The 18,386-nt window shown below is 25.6% G+C and overlaps 2 protein-coding genes across 4 annotated transcripts; one reads left to right on the plus strand and one right to left on the minus strand.

Annotated features, from left to right (window-relative positions):
- Positions 1-153: 153 nt before the first annotated feature.
- LOC132917203 (nicotinamide/nicotinic acid mononucleotide adenylyltransferase 1) lies at positions 154-7,124 on the minus strand. Of its 3 annotated transcripts, XM_060977820.1 has the most exons (7): positions 6,636-7,122; positions 6,350-6,570; positions 6,088-6,282; positions 5,854-5,955; positions 5,628-5,782; positions 4,608-4,782; positions 154-404 (listed from the first exon to the last, which is right to left on the minus strand). In XM_060977820.1, exons 1-7 carry the CDS (start codon positions 6,715-6,717, stop codon positions 375-377), a joined length of 960 nt encoding a protein of 319 aa, XP_060833803.1. In that variant the 5' UTR covers positions 6,718-7,122; the 3' UTR covers positions 154-374. The 3 variants fall into 3 exon arrangements, with proteins under 3 accessions (XP_060833803.1, XP_060833804.1, XP_060833802.1); XM_060977821.1 differs by lacking the exon at positions 4,608-4,782 and having other exon boundaries at positions 6,636-7,115; XM_060977819.1 differs by lacking the exon at positions 154-404 and having other exon boundaries at positions 1,176-4,782; positions 6,636-7,124.
- Positions 7,125-9,357: 2,233 nt separating this feature from the next.
- LOC132924054 (protein PF3D7_1417600-like) lies at positions 9,358-18,365 on the plus strand. Its single transcript, XM_060988131.1, has 2 exons — positions 9,358-10,073; positions 14,373-18,365. The coding sequence occupies exon 2, from the start codon at positions 14,396-14,398 to the stop codon at positions 18,173-18,175; it is 3,780 nt and encodes a 1,259-aa protein (XP_060844114.1). The 5' UTR covers positions 9,358-10,073; positions 14,373-14,395; the 3' UTR covers positions 18,176-18,365.
- The last annotated feature ends 21 nt before the right edge of the window (positions 18,366-18,386 follow it).

The following is an 18,386-nucleotide window of genomic DNA, read 5'->3' on the forward strand; positions in this document are numbered from 1 at the left end:
GGCTAATTTAAAAAATAACTATGTTATTAGAATACACTCATTAATTATTGGGAAAATCACAAATTATAATAGAAACATACTTAAATTTTTAAGGTAAAACACATAAAATAAAATAAACTGTACAAATATATTATAAAATAAAATAATAAAAAATAACACATTGAAAATAATTTATTAAAAAACAAATAATGTAAGTACATATCAAAAACATTTTAAACACCATACCTATTCATACATCATAACACTAATAATAGAAACAGGCAAAATCATGGAATTAACATTCATGCAACTATTTTAAATTTAAATTAATAAAAAAAAATTAGTAAACAACAAAACAATTGCTTGACTACTAAATTCTAAACAGAGTATCTGATTTACTGATAGCGTTTTCTCTTTCTTTTTACCTGAAACAAATAATGACATGCTTAAAAGTTTTAACTATTACTTACTGATTGTTTAATCTAAAAAAAAAAAACACTGAAAAGAATAAATTAAAAATAAAAGAAATAATAAGTTTTTATGTCTTATAGGAATACTCAATCTATAAATATCAGTCTTAAAAAAAGCATTTATTCTAAAAGTGAATAAAAAGAGTCATATAATAATGGCACTTTTTGAAAAATGTATAATTAATTAATGTTAATTTAAAAGTTCCCTACAACAACAGCCAACTACTTAGCCTAGGTGCATAAGGTTATACTGAAGACATTTGATGATTAATAAAGAGGGATTATAAGCATTTATAAAGAATTGATGCTGTTTAAGAGATTTTATTCCATCGATAATATTAACTTCAAAATCTACAACTTACAAGACAAAAGCAAACATTTAATAATTAGTTTAGTAGTACTAGTAGTAGTATGTAAAAACAGGCATAATAAAACATAATAAAATAAACAAAAATTAAATAATAATTAGATAAAGAATTATCATAAGAATTTACATTTGCTCAAAATAATATACACTGAAAAATTTTGATACTTGAAAGAAACAAAACATTGTGAGTTTGATTAGTTTTAAAAAATAAAAAATAAATGATTTTTTATAATTCCTAATTTTACTCCCAATAAATATTCTACAATATTATTCGTAATATATATTCAAATTTATAATTTTTTTTTTTTCATTGGTCGACTATAAATATTATTACAAAGTTAAAATACTCAAAGATTCAATTTGTTTCTAGCATTTTTTTTTATTTTTTAATACAATCATTTTTAGAAATATTCCCAACTTTGGCTACAATTTACTTGTTTATATAAACACACACACCAAATTATTTTATCTAAAATTAACCAAACATTATAAGTCATAACTATTATACTTAATTAAGACTTCCATAGTCATCCTTCTTATCCTATACATTTAAAAATATCTTAAAAACTAAATAAATAATATAACAATTATATTTGTTTTAATTATTAAAATTCTATCAACATCTAAATTATTATATTAATACAAATGCTTTTCTTAGAGCTATATTAAATCATAACCAAGAGCAAAGATGTATCTAGAATTGTTTTCAGGAAAGAAAAACATTTTTTAAATATTTTCAAGTTTTCTTTAAATTTAAATGTGAAAGTAATATGTTTTATTAGGTTAAATCTAATATATACCCACCAGATACATCCTTGTCTTAAAACTAAGAACCATATAAAATAGTATATTAAAATAGTACTAAATAAAAATATAGTATAACATTGACAAGATTTCCTATCTTATTTTAAGATTTAATATTAATTTTATAATAATGATAAAACAAGCGATTAATAGATAAATAAAATTCAGATAATATAATATATAATACATTTTTAATACCATCAAGGCGTATAAAAACCTATAAATATCTTTAACTATAACGTTAAAAAAAGATGTTTGTAACCTATGGGCTATGACATATCATGATCTTTAGTATAAATAAATATTACCCAGTAATTATTTAGTATATAATACAATTTAATATAAATATAAAATATTACAGTAGGTAACATGTTTTATACTTTCAGCTATACACGAATTCATATATTTACATTATACAGGGTGTCCCGTGAGGATTTACCCATTGCGATGTCTCCTGTAGTAATGGAGATATCATAATTCTGGTTTTTTAGTAAGATTCACAGAGACAAGAGCTACAAATATTTCATGTTTTAATTTATTTTAATGTTTTGATAAAAAAGTTAAAAAATATATTTTTTCATTTAATTATTGTCAAAACAATTGAAGATAGCCATTTTGTTAAGTTCATTTTTCTAAAAATATTGACGTTTCAACATTTTAATTTCATTAATCTCCTAATTTTTAATATTTTTACTAGCTTCGAAAAAAACTACAAATTATTTCATACGTTAAAAATCATTGTATAAAACATGTGGCACCGCGTGCTTGTACAGCTGACGAACGCTTTCAGTGTTTTTCTCAAAACTAGAAAAAATATTAAAAATTAGGAGATTTATGAAATTAAAATGTTGAAATGTCAATATTTTCAGAAAAATAAACTCTACAAAATGGCTATCTTCAATTGTTTTGAAAATAATTAAATAAAAAAATATATTTTTTAAATTTTTACTAAAACATTAAAATCAATTATAACATGATATATTTGTAGTTCTTGTCCCTGTGAATATTATTTTAAAACCAGAATTATGATATGTCCATTATTGTAAGAGATATCGCAATGGGTAAATCCTCACAAAACACCCTGAATATATCATTTGAAAGGTCACAAACATTATATTAAAAACAAAAATCATATTATATTTTTTTTATATATATATATTCTATATATTCATTCTTTAAATAAAGTATTTTTCTGTTTTAATTTAAAAGTTTTTTTTTACTTATTTTACTCGTTTTTTTAATCTACTTTAAATTTTACTAATTTTAAATTATCATGATCATTATAGTACAATTTAAAAAAAATAAAATTAGAAAAATTGAGTTAGTATGGTTAAATTTATATTTAAAAATTAGAAAATTGATTATCAAATATTTAAATAGTTATGGGGTTAATAAAAAAAGTGTTAATACTTAATGGTTCAAAATAAAAACAAAAATTAATTTTTAATTGACAAGATTGAATTATGCTATAATATGTAACTATTTAATTTTAAATTGACAATGTATGATTTTTAGTGATAAATAGTTAAATTTCAATACTTGGAATATTCAATATTATTTTTTCCACAGAAATTTAAAATTGTAGAACATAATTATACTTATTGTAATATATTTAACCTAATTTAAAATTCTGAATCATGAAATATATCGGTTTGAAATTATATTTGTTTTATTTATTTATAAATAGATACTCTTTTAGGTAGTTATCAAACTTCAAGCACCCAGTGGCGTATTTTCAATAATTTCTTTGGGGGGGGGGGGGGGGGGGGGGGGGTAAAATTTTTAAATTTTTAAAAATCATATTATGATAAAGCTTATTTGTTTCATCTTACTTTAAAACTATGAATAAAGAAATAAAAGGAGTACAAACAATATTAATTTATAACTGATAAAATGTTGTCATGCCGTTACCATATCGCCGCAACGAATTTCTGCCTGGTCGACTATGTGTCGACATCGGTTACCCGTGCTCTACTATTATGGTTTTTGTGGTTTGAGTACACACATACTGGTTAGGTATTTTAATTAAAAACTTCTATGACGCGTTAGATCCGGTTGAACCCCCCCCCATAAATACGCCACTGCAAGCACCTATTTAACTAATTATTTAATTCTATCTATAATATTTTTGTAATTTCTGATAAACAATTGATTATTATATAGATAAGTCAGATGAGATCTAATTCACGTATGGCAAATTAAAATATTTTTATTATATACACTGAATATAATATGTATAAAATATTTTTCATGGCACGTTCTAAAAACAAAAAAAGTAATTTTTGGCACATAGTGTTAAAATAATTTTCCATCCCTGATCTAGTTTAACACAAACTAAAAGTTAGCTAATAATATTATATAACAATTGTATAATAAAATTGTAAAAATCATTAATCACACTTAAAAGTAAAAAAAAGTTTGCCTATAGGGTTGCCAGATTTTGAAATTACCAAACCAGGGCATCATATTAAATAACCTTTTAATTTTTTTTAAATAACTTAATATAAGATAATCATATAATGATACAATGTACAATATTATTCTGTTTTACTATGAAATAATACAATATTAAAATTATTTTCACTCAGCCTCTATTAATTGGGACTAACTTAATGACAGGCCAGAACACCAGGACATGCCGTTAAAACCATAACAAATGGCAAGTTTAGCTATAAATCTAAAATACCTATTTACCTTAATCAATGACATTAATAATTTTTAAAATAATTAATACATTTGATAATGTTTTGTCAGGTAATTAAATCTAAAATCACAGTATTAATGGAAGAATAAACCAAAATCAATTATTAAAAACAAAATCACAATATTACTACAAAAAATAAGTAAATTTGGCACATCATTCTAAACATGGAAATTTAATGTCAAACCATTGTTTCCATATCACTTATAACTTCAATAATACCATTTTCAGATACTAAAATGGCAACCTTAGAGCAGTTTTCTTTACTTTCAGCTACATTTCTTACCTTAGAATTTTTACAATTAATAACTCTTTTTTCATTACACTGTAGATTATCAGGTTCATCAATATTAAGTTTTTTGTCATCCATCTGATATTTTTTAAGAGTTTTATTGCTAGGAGAGGATGACATTAAAGCACTTTTCAAGTTTACATCCAATTTATCATTATTAGAGTACTTACTGTTTTTTTTCATCAATTAGCAGCAAATAATAACATACAATTAATGTTAAACAAATATTAAGGATACACTAGCTACACTTGGTGATTCTTTAACTGTAAATAAATTATCTTAAAAAATATCACGGATTTATAAATATATTTTTTTCATAGCTTTAAGTTTTTAAAAACAGTAAAAATAGTCAAAGGAATTTGTAATAAAATCAAAAAAATATAAAAATAAAATTCTATCATCTGCAGAAAATTCCAAACTGAAACTTTTCAACTGTCTAATTTTTGATTGTTTTTGTGTTAACATATAATTAAAGATAATAATAACACATATACAAACACAGACACAACAAAATATCTATTAACGCATTGACACAATAATATTCACATAGTAATGACAAACAAAATAATACTATAGAAAATAAAATAAATAAAATGTGTTTGCCAAATAAAATATGAATTCACGCTATTATCATCTTGTCAGAATTTATGTAGACAAAATCATGTAGATAAAGTTAATTTAGAATAAACAACGTACACCAAACAAACATTTGTTCTCCAAACTCCAAATAAAATTTTTATAACATGTTAAAAATGAAAATTTTACCTAAGAAATATATATTTTTTTTTCAAAAATTTCATTTTTCTTAAGACTTAAATAAAAAATCATAGAATATACAATAACAATTCTGAAATTTGAAATTCTTTTATCATAAAACAAATATATATAAAATATAATTTCTTATACCTATCTCCCCCAAAAAATATGCAAATGCATAAAGTCCCGAGCCTTGGTAATAAGTGTTTACTGTAAAAAGAATCACCTTGTATAATATATAGTTTTAGTATTACTTACTGATTTAGAGTTTCATAAAGACCATGCTCTTTGATATAAGATTCAACCAATTCGCTAATAAGAAATTTTACACTTTCATTACGAGATAATGCTCTACGTACTTTTGTTGAGCTAACTTCATTTGTTATCCATTCAGTTACAACAATAATGTTTGCCTAAAAAAGTAGATTTATACATATAAAAAATACTAATAAATAAATAGTTTAACATTAATTTCTTAGATTACCATGTATTTAGTTAAAATATTAGATTCGTAAATAAATTTATGAGGGTTGGATCCCGAACGACTAACAACAACCAGACCATAATCTCGAACAATAGCTTCTATCTATAGACAAAATATTTTATTCATTATTGTTATTTGTTATGTTTTCAAATAAAATATTACTTGTGAATAAATTAATTAAATTTTTATAAATTTATAAATTACTTATGACTTTAAAAATAATAATATATTTACGTCGTCATCATTCCATAAACCTGGAACAGCAAAAGATTCCAATAAATCAGCGCCACACAAAAGTCTCACATTTACTGCTGTATTTTGATTTGAATCACTGACATTGAGATTTTCAATAAATTGGACTGGTAATAATGAAGTATCTATTTTAATTGAACCATTTAGTCTAGAAGTGATAATCATGTTGAGATGATTCTGTATTATTAAAAAAAGATGAATTAAAACTCATAAATAGAAATAAATAGGTAAATAAACATTATACCTGGTGATATTGTAGCACTTGTCTCGTTCTTGTCCAACCGTTTTGTTTTACTTCCCAATCAGACAACTTCACCCAAGGTAGTGCAACTAGAGCTTGCTCAATCATTGCACACCTATGTAATGACGGTGCTAAATCTTTCTTTTTATACAAATCGTGAGTAGGTGATATCAATCCACCACAAATTGTAAGTCCCAGACGATTTAAATGATCTCGAGCGATTTCTAAGCAACATCATATGAAAAATATATTAACGGTTTCTATAAAAACAAATAATAACATATTTTACCAAACATTCGCAAATGCATATTTGTTGGTGGGTTAAAAGATCCAGTTGACATCAATATAATATTTTTATTGTCCAAAAACATATTTAAACATTTAAGGATTATTTTTTATTTATCAAAGTTATAAATTTAAATCTCTGAAAACACTAAATCACAAAACTTGTGTAACTTTAATCTGGTCAGAATTAAAGTGTGTAGTGTGTTTAATTAAAATTAGTTTTTCTAAATGTTAAAAGTTACTAAATTACTAAGTACTAATAGTAGTAAGTGGACTGAGTCACGGAGATCATCATAATGATTGAAGTCATTACTTATTACTCATTTCTGATTCAATTTCAATTGCATACCTATATTCATATAGTATTTACATCGTTTTATTATCACCACATGTAATCACTATAATCACTATAAATCACAAGGCACAGACACGGAATAAAGATAAATAAAGATTATTAATAACTTTGTGCATGAATCATGAACCGCTCATCGAGATAAGGAATGAGATAATATTCGTTATCTCGATATAATGGCATGAACTATGATAATATTATCTAAGAAATAAAATCCATTATAAGCTGTTAGCTGTTGGTTAAACAATGTTCTTCTCCACAAAGTGTATATATCCACTTTGCTTCTCAATAAAATAAATTAAAAACAGAATCTAAAATTCGAACATTTCAAATGCTTCAAATGATCTAAATATTTTGAAAATTAAATCGCTCACAAAAAATGTTTGTGACTAAACTCATGGGGAATTCTGTATTTTGTAACATATGTTATAGAAGGGGCAAAATTAAAAATTAAATTAATTTTAATCTTTTAGTTAAAAAAAAATACTGTTATTGTGATTTTTGATGAATTTCCTGATTATTTTTGACAATGATTTTTTTATGTTACAAGGACAATTAACAAGAAATCTTCCTTAAAAGTACACTGTTTTTTTTTATATGTATAAACAAAAATGTAATCATGCATAAATGGAAAAAAGTAAACAATTTCAAATATGCGTAAATAACACTAAAATTCAAAATATTTAGAAAATTATAATGTGTCTAGTAAATAGTTATATGAATATTTCCAAGTTACAAAATAAACAAAATCGATTACTTTTCTTTAAAACAGGTTTTGCGTAAAAATTCTTATGCATCTTAACTTTAGATCCCACCCCATTCCCCACAAAAAAAATGTATTAAATAGATGCAATTGCTACTAGAAATAGTAGAAATTACCCTCAATTATGAAAACGTCGTTTTTTAAATTAGAGAAATACATATGCAGTTATGCTGTTTTTATTGTAGACTTAGAAATTGAAGATAAAATATAGCCGATATAGGTACTTATTTTTCTAATTAAAAACTGAAGTAATTTAATTAAAATTTTAATTAACTAACTAATATATTAACTCAGTTCGTTTTTATAAACAACTTATCCAACGCTAGTATCAACTATCGATTAAACTCGAACAAATTCAACTTGTATAATAATCTAGGTAACCAGCATATTTTATAGTGACCTGTGTATTAAATTATATTTAATAAAACGCAAACTAAGTAATTTATTACATTGGTTGAGTTGAGTTCAATATTATTTTCAACTAATAATGTTATACAGTTCATATTTTGTACTTTTAAATAGAAAAATAATTAAATGTATAAAAATATTGATTACAGTTACAGATACTATGAATTAAAACACTTGAAATATAATACAGTGAATACACATTTGTATAATAAATTGGTTAGTTTAATAACATATTTTATGTCTCATGCTTATAATAATAATTACAATGGTTATTATTTTCGATACGTAAAGCATTATATTATAAGCACTTATCTATGCAGATAAATTACATTTTTCTAAAAAAATGTTAAACAAAATATAACATATTATAACAACCAGAAAACTTGTTGGGAGTATTTAATAAACCTATTCTATAATAAATTATAAAATATTTCTATATATTTTATTGTTTTATGATCATCGTTTAATCCGAGATATTTTTTAGATATTTTAACCATATGTTATTAATTATTATTTTCATACCTAAAGATATCATATTATCCATGATTAAACGTACAGAAATATAGTCGCAGCAATTGGTATTATTTTAGTATCGTCAATGGTCATGTCTTATGCATTATGTTAAGCTCCAGAAAAAGCTCATTACTAAATAGTAAATAATTTATTTAACATTAGGCTATGAGTAAGTTGCTCATCTTAGTCATATTATTCTCGTAAGCCATAGGGTCCACGAATTTTTTTGTTTTCCCCCCATTATCGTCCTGTCCGTCCAGGAATGCCAACCGCACACGTATAGTAGCCAATGCATAATATTTAATCGATATTATGTTCGATGTTGACGAATTCGAAGTTTTTGATTTTTTACAGACAACGAGACAACCGACAAATCGACAAACACAAACTTGAAACTACAAAGTCGTCGGTGAAAATCGAAAGTACCGAATAATTGATAATATTGTAAACTATTAGAAACACGCGCCAGCGTATTTTAATATTTTCGATTTTTCGCCCCGACGACGGAGGCTGCAGAGTCACAATTTATAGTTAATGACTACCCATTATCTTAAACCGTGCCCGCAGGCTAAAAAATTAATAAAATAAGAAACGTGATTTATATCAAGGGCAGACACACGCGCATTACATCTAACTCATCAAGTCATCTGAGACCGCGGTGGTTCGACGAGTAAACATCGATTTGTACAATTTGTTTTTTATTGTACCGTGCCCGCCGCTCCACACTAGGCGGTGTTTGTTTACCGCGTCCCGGGACCGACATCCTACCACGGTCTCCGGCCGCCACCACCCACGGGCCACGGACGGCAGCCTCGCTGATCAGCAGTGGCAGTGGGGCCCGGGCGCCGCCTGGCCACAGCAGCACAGTGCACACGTTCGGCTCAGTGCTTCACAGACACGGCGTCTCACACAGTCAGACACTGCTGCACGCGCACGCGACACGCTCATATCCAAACCGCGCACACACATACACACACACACACACACACGTACATCGACGAACATCGCACAGGCATTGCGCAGCGCACGCACGCACGCACAAAGATACAAAGACGTATCGCGCAAATCGCAGCTGATCTCCTCACACATTCTCACCACTGACACTCTCTCCATCGCTGAATCATACACAGACATGTCAATATGACGGCTGTGACGAACGAATCTGTGAATAACAATAATTATAACAACAACAACAACAACAACAATGAAAATCCGTGCAATTTTTTCCTCGTGCGCGGACGTACGTCGTATTATCGTTTTAGACACAATTGAGTCTTTGGGCGCAATGTAGAAGCGGACGACACACTCATATGTGTATATATATATATATATATATAGATTTATTTATATATATATATACATATATATATATGTACATATAGCGACGAGAAAAATTTGCACATATTGTGAGTATCAAAAGCGTTATGTAACGGGGGGTTGAAATGTATGCATAAATAGTTTAATAATGTTACGGAATCGTGTGACGGTGGTCGCGCGACGCAATACGTATATCTTGGACCCGCACCGTGGACGGTTTCGTGTATTTACGCAAATAGGTGCCCATAGTAATAGTAGTAAAATCATTGTTATTGGTAGAAGACGACACTTTTGATACATAATGGGCGTGTCTTTAATGATAAACTACATGGCCACAATATAGAATTAAATAGCTGGTAAATTGATGTCATGACTAGATGTCCAAATAATATTTTTGTTTTTTAAATTTTTTTTTATTTTTTAACACAATCGACTGAGAAAAATATAAGGTTGGATTTTTAATGTGAAATTTGTATGAATGATTCAATATAAAATTTTTTTAAAAGATTGATCAACAATTGTTTACAAAAGTAATGAATTTAATGTGCTCTACAAATTAAATAACCCAAATTTCATCATTTATCACATCGATGATATTGTATCTGGCTTAAAAATGTTGGACATTTTCATTTTATCAGTATGTCTTGAAAAATTTTATATTTCGGTACCATTGTCTGTGTTTTTTTAGTGAAATGTTATTTTATATTACTTTTCAATGACAGAGTACTTATTAATAATGACTTGTATTAATTTTATTATTCATTAACTTAATTTAAAGTTACCTAACAGGTTTACTTTTTTGATCATAGTTTCCACTATTGCCTTCAAAATTAATTTTGGTTAGACGTTTTTTTGCAATACCACCTTATTTTATGTCCTTCATCATTACTTTTACCACTCACACTTCACAGTATCTGAAAAGAATTCTTTGATTAAATTACATTTTTATGATGTCTCTGCACACATACATGTTATAATATATGTTTTAAACAAACACTATAATTACATTAAGTTAGATATACATTTGACATTACTTTTTTTGCAAATTAATTTCTAAAGTTTATATGATAGCATTAAAATTGTTTTAGACGTACAGATACTTTTATTTTTATTGTTAAATGAAATAAGTATCAGTATGAAAATATGTATCCTTGTATTTCAAACTGATTACAAGACATCAGACCATTATATAAACTTACTAAATAACTAGTAATAAATAAAATTATTTAAAAGCTATCAATTTGCCTTTGTATAGGTTATGAATGTTGTATACAATGTACCTAATTGTTCAGATAATATTACATTTACCGAGTTAAAATTTCAATTAAAAATTATTTAGGTAGTTTGTTGATAGAAAATAAAATTAAAAACAATTATAATTCACAATTCACCTATATATTCATTCAAATTTAAAAATAAATTAATATTGACTTTAAATATAATTTAGTGTAATATCAAAAATATTATATTAATTTTATTAATTTTCTTAAAATATTTTATATTAATATTTAGGTTATATATAGTATTATAACTGCCAAACATATTGTATTATTTCTATTTTAAAAATGAATAGGTAAAATATCAAATTAACATTCAGCAAAACTAATTTTGTGATGTTAGTTTTAATGTAAACATTAATTAACTAATTATTAAACAAAGAACATTGTCTATGTTGTATGTTGATTTTTACCCTGGATTTTACTATATATATTTTTTAAGTAAGCTGAATATTTTTATATTTTAATGTTTTACATATTTATACCAAAATTATTAACAATTGAAATTTATATAAATTAATATACAAACAGACAATTCTTACCATTAAGTTTGATGATAGATTAATGTATATTTACTCTAATATTAATGCTAACAACACAAAATTGTTTCTGCTGAACACAAATTTATTATATTATTTAACAAGTTATATTGTATGTTAGTAAGAAGGAGATAACACATGTTACCATGCAAGTATATCATTGATTAATAAGTAAGGCCTAGTTTCAATGTAGAGGAAATAATTGAGTGCTCTAAGACAATACAATCTAAATGTATAATAATTTATTTCGTTTAACATATATTTCAAAGGTGACATTTTTATTTTGAATTTTTATGTAATTTTATACATTTTTTGTGCATATTATTAATATGTTGTGCGAATGTATAAGTAAATCAGTAAATTTTTAAAATATATTCCAAGAATTATTTTTTTTATATTAGCTTTAATTGTTTTTTAGTAATTTTTATTCATACCAAATGTCAATTATTCTATTTATGAATGTAATAACTAAACTAGCTCTCAAATGTTTATTATTTAGCATAATTAAATAGCACAATCAAAATTATACCAAAATATAATTTAAATTCAATTCTAGATTTAGTAGCATATTTTTAATTTCCTAATTAAAAACACTTGCCATGTCAGAGATTGGCATGTAAACTTTCTTGATTTTCAATTTTTAGAAATTTATTAATTGTATATGCAATATGTATGTATTTTATTTTCATTTTCATTTAGTGAGATTGATCTCCAAAACCGGAAGCATATTTTTTGTTTGGGGTCTTGTTAGATTCACATTGGCTAGGAGAAGTACAGTGAAGATTTTTAGAACTTTATCTTTTATAGTTAATTCACTACAGAATTCAAAAAAAATTAAAATTCATTTTATTAGGCGTTTTTTATGTTTTTCAGCTTTATAGCTTTGTAGTGAGTTAACGATTGAAGATAAAGTTCTGAAAATCTGCAATGAAGCAATCCTAGCCAGTGTGAATCTAACTAGACCCCAAACAACAAAATCTGTTCTCCAGGTTCCGTAATCTACAACGCTAAATTAAAATCTAGCAAAAAATAACTATTTTTTCAACTGTGAAAAATTAAATAAATTTTTAATCTCACATTTTGTAACTACTTAATAATCCCTTTTTAATGAGCTATCAATCAACTTTTTAGCTATAATAGTTTTGGAGAAAAGTTAAAAAATAGAAATTTTGGGACTGTTCACATCGACGTTTTTGTGGATTCAAATCGTTATACCGCTCAGGTGTGATATCGGATCTCTCTCATTAATTTTTATGTTAAAGCTAGCTTAATTATCCACCTACTTATTATAACATTTTTTATCATTTTCCTATTTAACACAAATTCGTGAAGTTTTAAAAATTCAGCCTTTTTTTCATTTCAATTACCATACTTAGTTGATTAAAAATTAAGAAAGTAAAAAATTTCATTTTATTATTATTATTTGGAACACTAACAAGAAAAATTAAAGAACATTTTATTGTTAATTGTTTTTAATCATTTTTGCTAATTTATATTTTAGACATACTCACAGCTTAATGAGTTTTACCTACGAATGTATTGGTATGATGTGTAAACGTTTTTTAGATTCACATCACATTTTTACATTTTAATAATGTCTCATGTATTTATTTATATAATTTTAATGCATGTAATTAGATTATTTTGAGTTTGAAATAATATTTATCTTTTTTTACATAGATTTATGGAAAAATAACCAATTATTAATTATCATCATTAATCATATTAAAGCATTTAATTGCACATTTTTGCATGTTTTCAAATACATTTTTAATGAATTCATGCTAATGGTCATTAACATTCAAGCTTTAGTGATAATGTTTTTAACTATCTAATTAGCGATTACCAGATATAAACAATATAGTATTTATTCAAACAAATTGCAACTAATTAAACAGAAGAAATTACATTACAATCCCATTTATTTCAAGTTTACTTTTTATTTATTGTACGTGCATAATTTTATAGTATTTTATTTTTGTATTATTGTTAGTTTAGTTAAGATAAAAAAATGTTAACAATTCTAATAGTTAAACTACCGTTTTACTCTCACTTGCTTGTATGCCTATCAAAAAAAAAAATATTGGTCATATTTTAAGGGCATTATTGTGTTGAAAAGACATATATTATAGGGAATTTATGGTTATTTTTTAAAATATTTTTTGGGTATTTAAATTTGGACTTTAGTAATAAGGTGTATAGCGTCATAAGAGTAAAGAATTTAACAATGATTGTTTCTTATTGATTTTGGGTTATCTTGCATAAATAAATTTATGACATATACAATATACATATATATATATCTGTTTTATGTACAAAATAAAGTTATGAATGCATATATATAATACATACTTATTTGAGCTTATTAAAATATATCCGTACTTTTTCATTGTCTAACAATTAACAAATTCTTTATCAGAAATTTGCTATCAATAGTTTTATGGCTTTTCAAAAAGTTAAATAATTTAGCATGTATCAATTAAAAATAAAAACGATGTACTTCTATTATTAAATTATATTACTTTCTAATACTTTATTATGTAATAATAAATATTGGGTATTTTTTTTTCAGCTAGACTGAACGTCTAGAATACAATGTCTTCTCCTAACCAACAACCAGTTGTAGAGGACATTGTCTCTATTTTTGAAACAACTCAAAATCAGTCCTGGTCCATATTCAACGATAAACTGAACAGTGTTTCCAATAAAGACTCTAAGAAAAAAGATCCAGTTAAATCAGATAATTATATTACTTTATCTAGTGATGATGTTCCTGTATTTGGCTTAGTCCCTCGACTTGATAAAGTGATGTTAGTTTCATGTAATGAATGTGCAATGATAGTAAAAAGAGATTGTATACATAGCCATTTTTATCGCCGTCACAACAGTAATAATGTTAGTCATTCAGAAGCTGATAAATTTTCACTAGTTAACTTTTTATGCCCTGTAAAAACCAATAAAAATAAAAAGCTAAAAATGACTGTTCGAAAGCCTCCCGAAAAGAAAATTAATGAACGTGAAAAAGTTGATACTGTTGTAAAGGAAATAAAAACTGAATTTGATCAAATAGAGTATGAAAGATTATTAAAAACAAATAGAGCAAAAATCAAACAAGAAAATACAACTGAATATGTCGAACAACATAATGTTGATATGGTAACAACAAGTTGCAACCCTAGTACCAGTTCTGGTAATTTAGATTGGGATATTAAACCATGTATTAAAAATTTAACTCACTGTACTGAAGTTAAAGTAAATGAAAAAATTATAGAGCATGATAAAGATGTTAATAAATTATCAACAGTATCACTCGATAATAAAGAAGATCTACAAAGTAATAAATATTTAGATACTCAGAGCATTGAACATGTTGTTAATTATGTTACTAGTTCTAATGAGTTATTAAAATTAGATCCAATTAAAAAAATTAAACCTAAACTAACTATAGATTTTTCTGGTTTTATGTATGGATTTGATGAAGAATATCATAGAAAATATCGCAACTATAAAAATAAGTATCAAAAATTACCGCATAAAATAAAAAATATTAAAGAAAAAACTAAATTATCGATAAAAAATGAATATTCAGATATGGGCAATAGAAATGATGATGATATTGCAACTTTTTATAATCAATCATCAAATACATCTGCAGTTGATGTTAAAATTGAATATTATAAATTATTTTCTGGATTACAAAATGACTGTGAACAAACAAAACTTTTTCCGTGCAATAAATATTTAGATGTAAAAAATTTTAGTGTAAAAAATGAAATTTTTAGTGATTCTTCTGATACTAGTTATCATCAACCTACTGAATCGCCGAAAGAAGAATTTCAAAATATACCAATTAATATATATCCAGATGTGAAAATAAAAGAAGAATATGATGAAAATAATGACAAATGTAAAGTTGAATTAACCAAATTTTCAACAGACAATAATCATTTTGAAGTTATGGATAATATATATTCTAGTAATGTTGATAATAATCTTTCAACAATTGTCAAAGAAGAAGTAACATTAACGGAAAGCAGTGAAAATATAATGAATAATGAAAGTACTGATGAATCTTTTATTAGGAACAATCAATCTGCAATTGCATTACTGGATATTAATGAAGTATTAAGGCCTTATTTATTTTCTACCGATATGAATGAAGAATCAAAGTCTTTGTTATTTACTACCAATATAAATGAAGAATCAAAGTCTTCATTGAGCACAGACTTTATTAATAAAAAATCTAAACATTCATTAATCACCGATTACATTACTGATAATTCTTACACTGAATATTATCAATTATATACAAATTCAATTCCTCAACTTTCACCAAGTTATAAGTATTTAGATGATGACAATTTGAATGACGAACTTAATTTACAGGATGAAAATAATTTGCTCAATTTTCAAGTGGAAGAAGATTTGAATGATAAACTTAATTTTCAGGGAGAAGACCATTTAAATAATGAGCTGAATTTACAGAGTAAAGACAATTTAAATGATGAACTCAATTTGCAGGTCAAAGAAGAGTTCAGCAATGAATTCAATTTGCAAATCAAAGAAGAGTTCAGCAATGAATTCAATTTGCAGGTCAAAGAAGAGTTCAGCAATGAACTCCATTTGCAAGATGATGATATCATCAATGAATTCAATGATTTTAACAATGAATTTAATTTGCAGAGTGATAAAGATTTGATCGATGAAATCAACTTACAGGCTGAAGATGATTTAAGTGATGAAATAAGTTTGCATAGTGAAGATGATTTGGACTATGAACTAAATTTTCAGGGTGAAGAAGGTTTGAATGTTGAATTAAACTTACAGGGTGAAGACGAATCGAGTATGGACCTTGATTATCAGGATGAAGATGATTTGAGAGATGAACTCAATTATCAGAAAGTTGACGATGAACTCGGTTTGCTAAGTGAAGACAATTTAACTGATGTAGACAATTTAAGCAATGTAGAAGATATGACTGATGAAGAAGACTTAAATGATGAAGAAAACTTAAGTGGTAAAGAAAATTTGGGTAGTGATGATGTTAAAACTAATGACAATTTAAAATATGATTGCCCAATACCATCTCAATTACTAAATAATGAAGAAGAAACAAAACATATACCAAGCAAGGATTGTTCTGTTATTATAAATAATGAAAGTTCTAATGATGCTTTTACTGATCATGATCAATCATCCACTGTAACATTAGACAATGAAAAAGAATTAGAATCTAATTCTATAATAGATGATGCTTATGTTATGATTGATAATCATGGTATTGTTAACAATTTTGAAAATAAGTATTATCGATTATCGCCTGAACTATATGACCACGACGCACAAACATCATTTACACCAAACTATAAATATTCAGATGTTATAAGTAATGAAAGTTCAGACAATTCTGATGAGTCTGTATCAATTCATGATCAATCATCTGTTGAATTATTAGATGTTAGGGACAAAACAGATCATTCATCAACTGATCATTCCTCTGATTTTACAAGCGACGAAAGTTTGTATAATTCTGATTCTACTACTAGTAGTAGTAATCAATCAACTGTATTATTTGATATTATGAAAAAACCAAAATATACTCAAACCAATTTCTTAGAAGACCACGAACAGTTTGTGAATCGTATTTCTAAGTTAGCAGAATCATTTGGTTTCGCAGATGGTAAAAACAATTGTACTAAAACCAATGTACCATTAGAATGTATGAATTGTTATAAAACCACTGAAGATTTCGTTGACATTTACGGCACTCAAATCGATGAACCTTCTGTTCCTATTACCTCTAATACTCAAATTAATGAATATGATGTTAATAATTTTACTCCTATTAGTTCAAGTGCTCAAATTATAAATAATACCATCATTCCCAAGGATATTGAAGAATATGAACTTAAAGATAATAATGACTGTGATTGTAATGTTTCAAATAAGTCACATTATTTATCTCATTTTCATCCACATCCTTATAACCAGGCACAAAATAATAATTTAATGCATAACCCTATCAATGAAAACAATTGCAAAATATACAATTCTGAACATTACAAACCAAACGAGCATATTTTACACGGAAATACAATTAATGAAGCGATACCATTTATAAACAAAAATAATGAAATTTATAAAGAACTTATGAAGATTGTTGATAAAAGTGTTCTTGAAAGAAAATGTAAAATAATGCCATATGCCCGAATAGCAAAGAATTTAAAAAAAAATTTAAAGAGACGAGTTGCTGATGATAAAGAAAATCGTAATCATTCGATATCAAGAGGCTTTAAAAAATTTAAGATGGAATTTATAGAGAGAGATTTTTCATGCTCTGATGAATCTGACAATAATGATAATGTCGATGATTGAAAATATTAATTTTTAGTTATTTTACTAAGACTTCCTTAAGGTCTCATTATATTATATTTATTTGTTCCTGATTTTAAAATAATTTTTAATCTTCCAACTGAAAAAACAATATATGTTGCCTAGTAACTAGTTTTATTTTTGTCAATAATTATTTTATTAATATAATTTTTTACTTTCTTTTTTTTATAAATTCTTGTTATTTATTGTGTGA

Source organism: Rhopalosiphum padi, chromosome 1, assembly GCF_020882245.1.
Source record: "Rhopalosiphum padi isolate XX-2018 chromosome 1, ASM2088224v1, whole genome shotgun sequence".
NCBI lineage: Eukaryota > Metazoa > Arthropoda > Insecta > Hemiptera > Aphididae > Rhopalosiphum > Rhopalosiphum padi.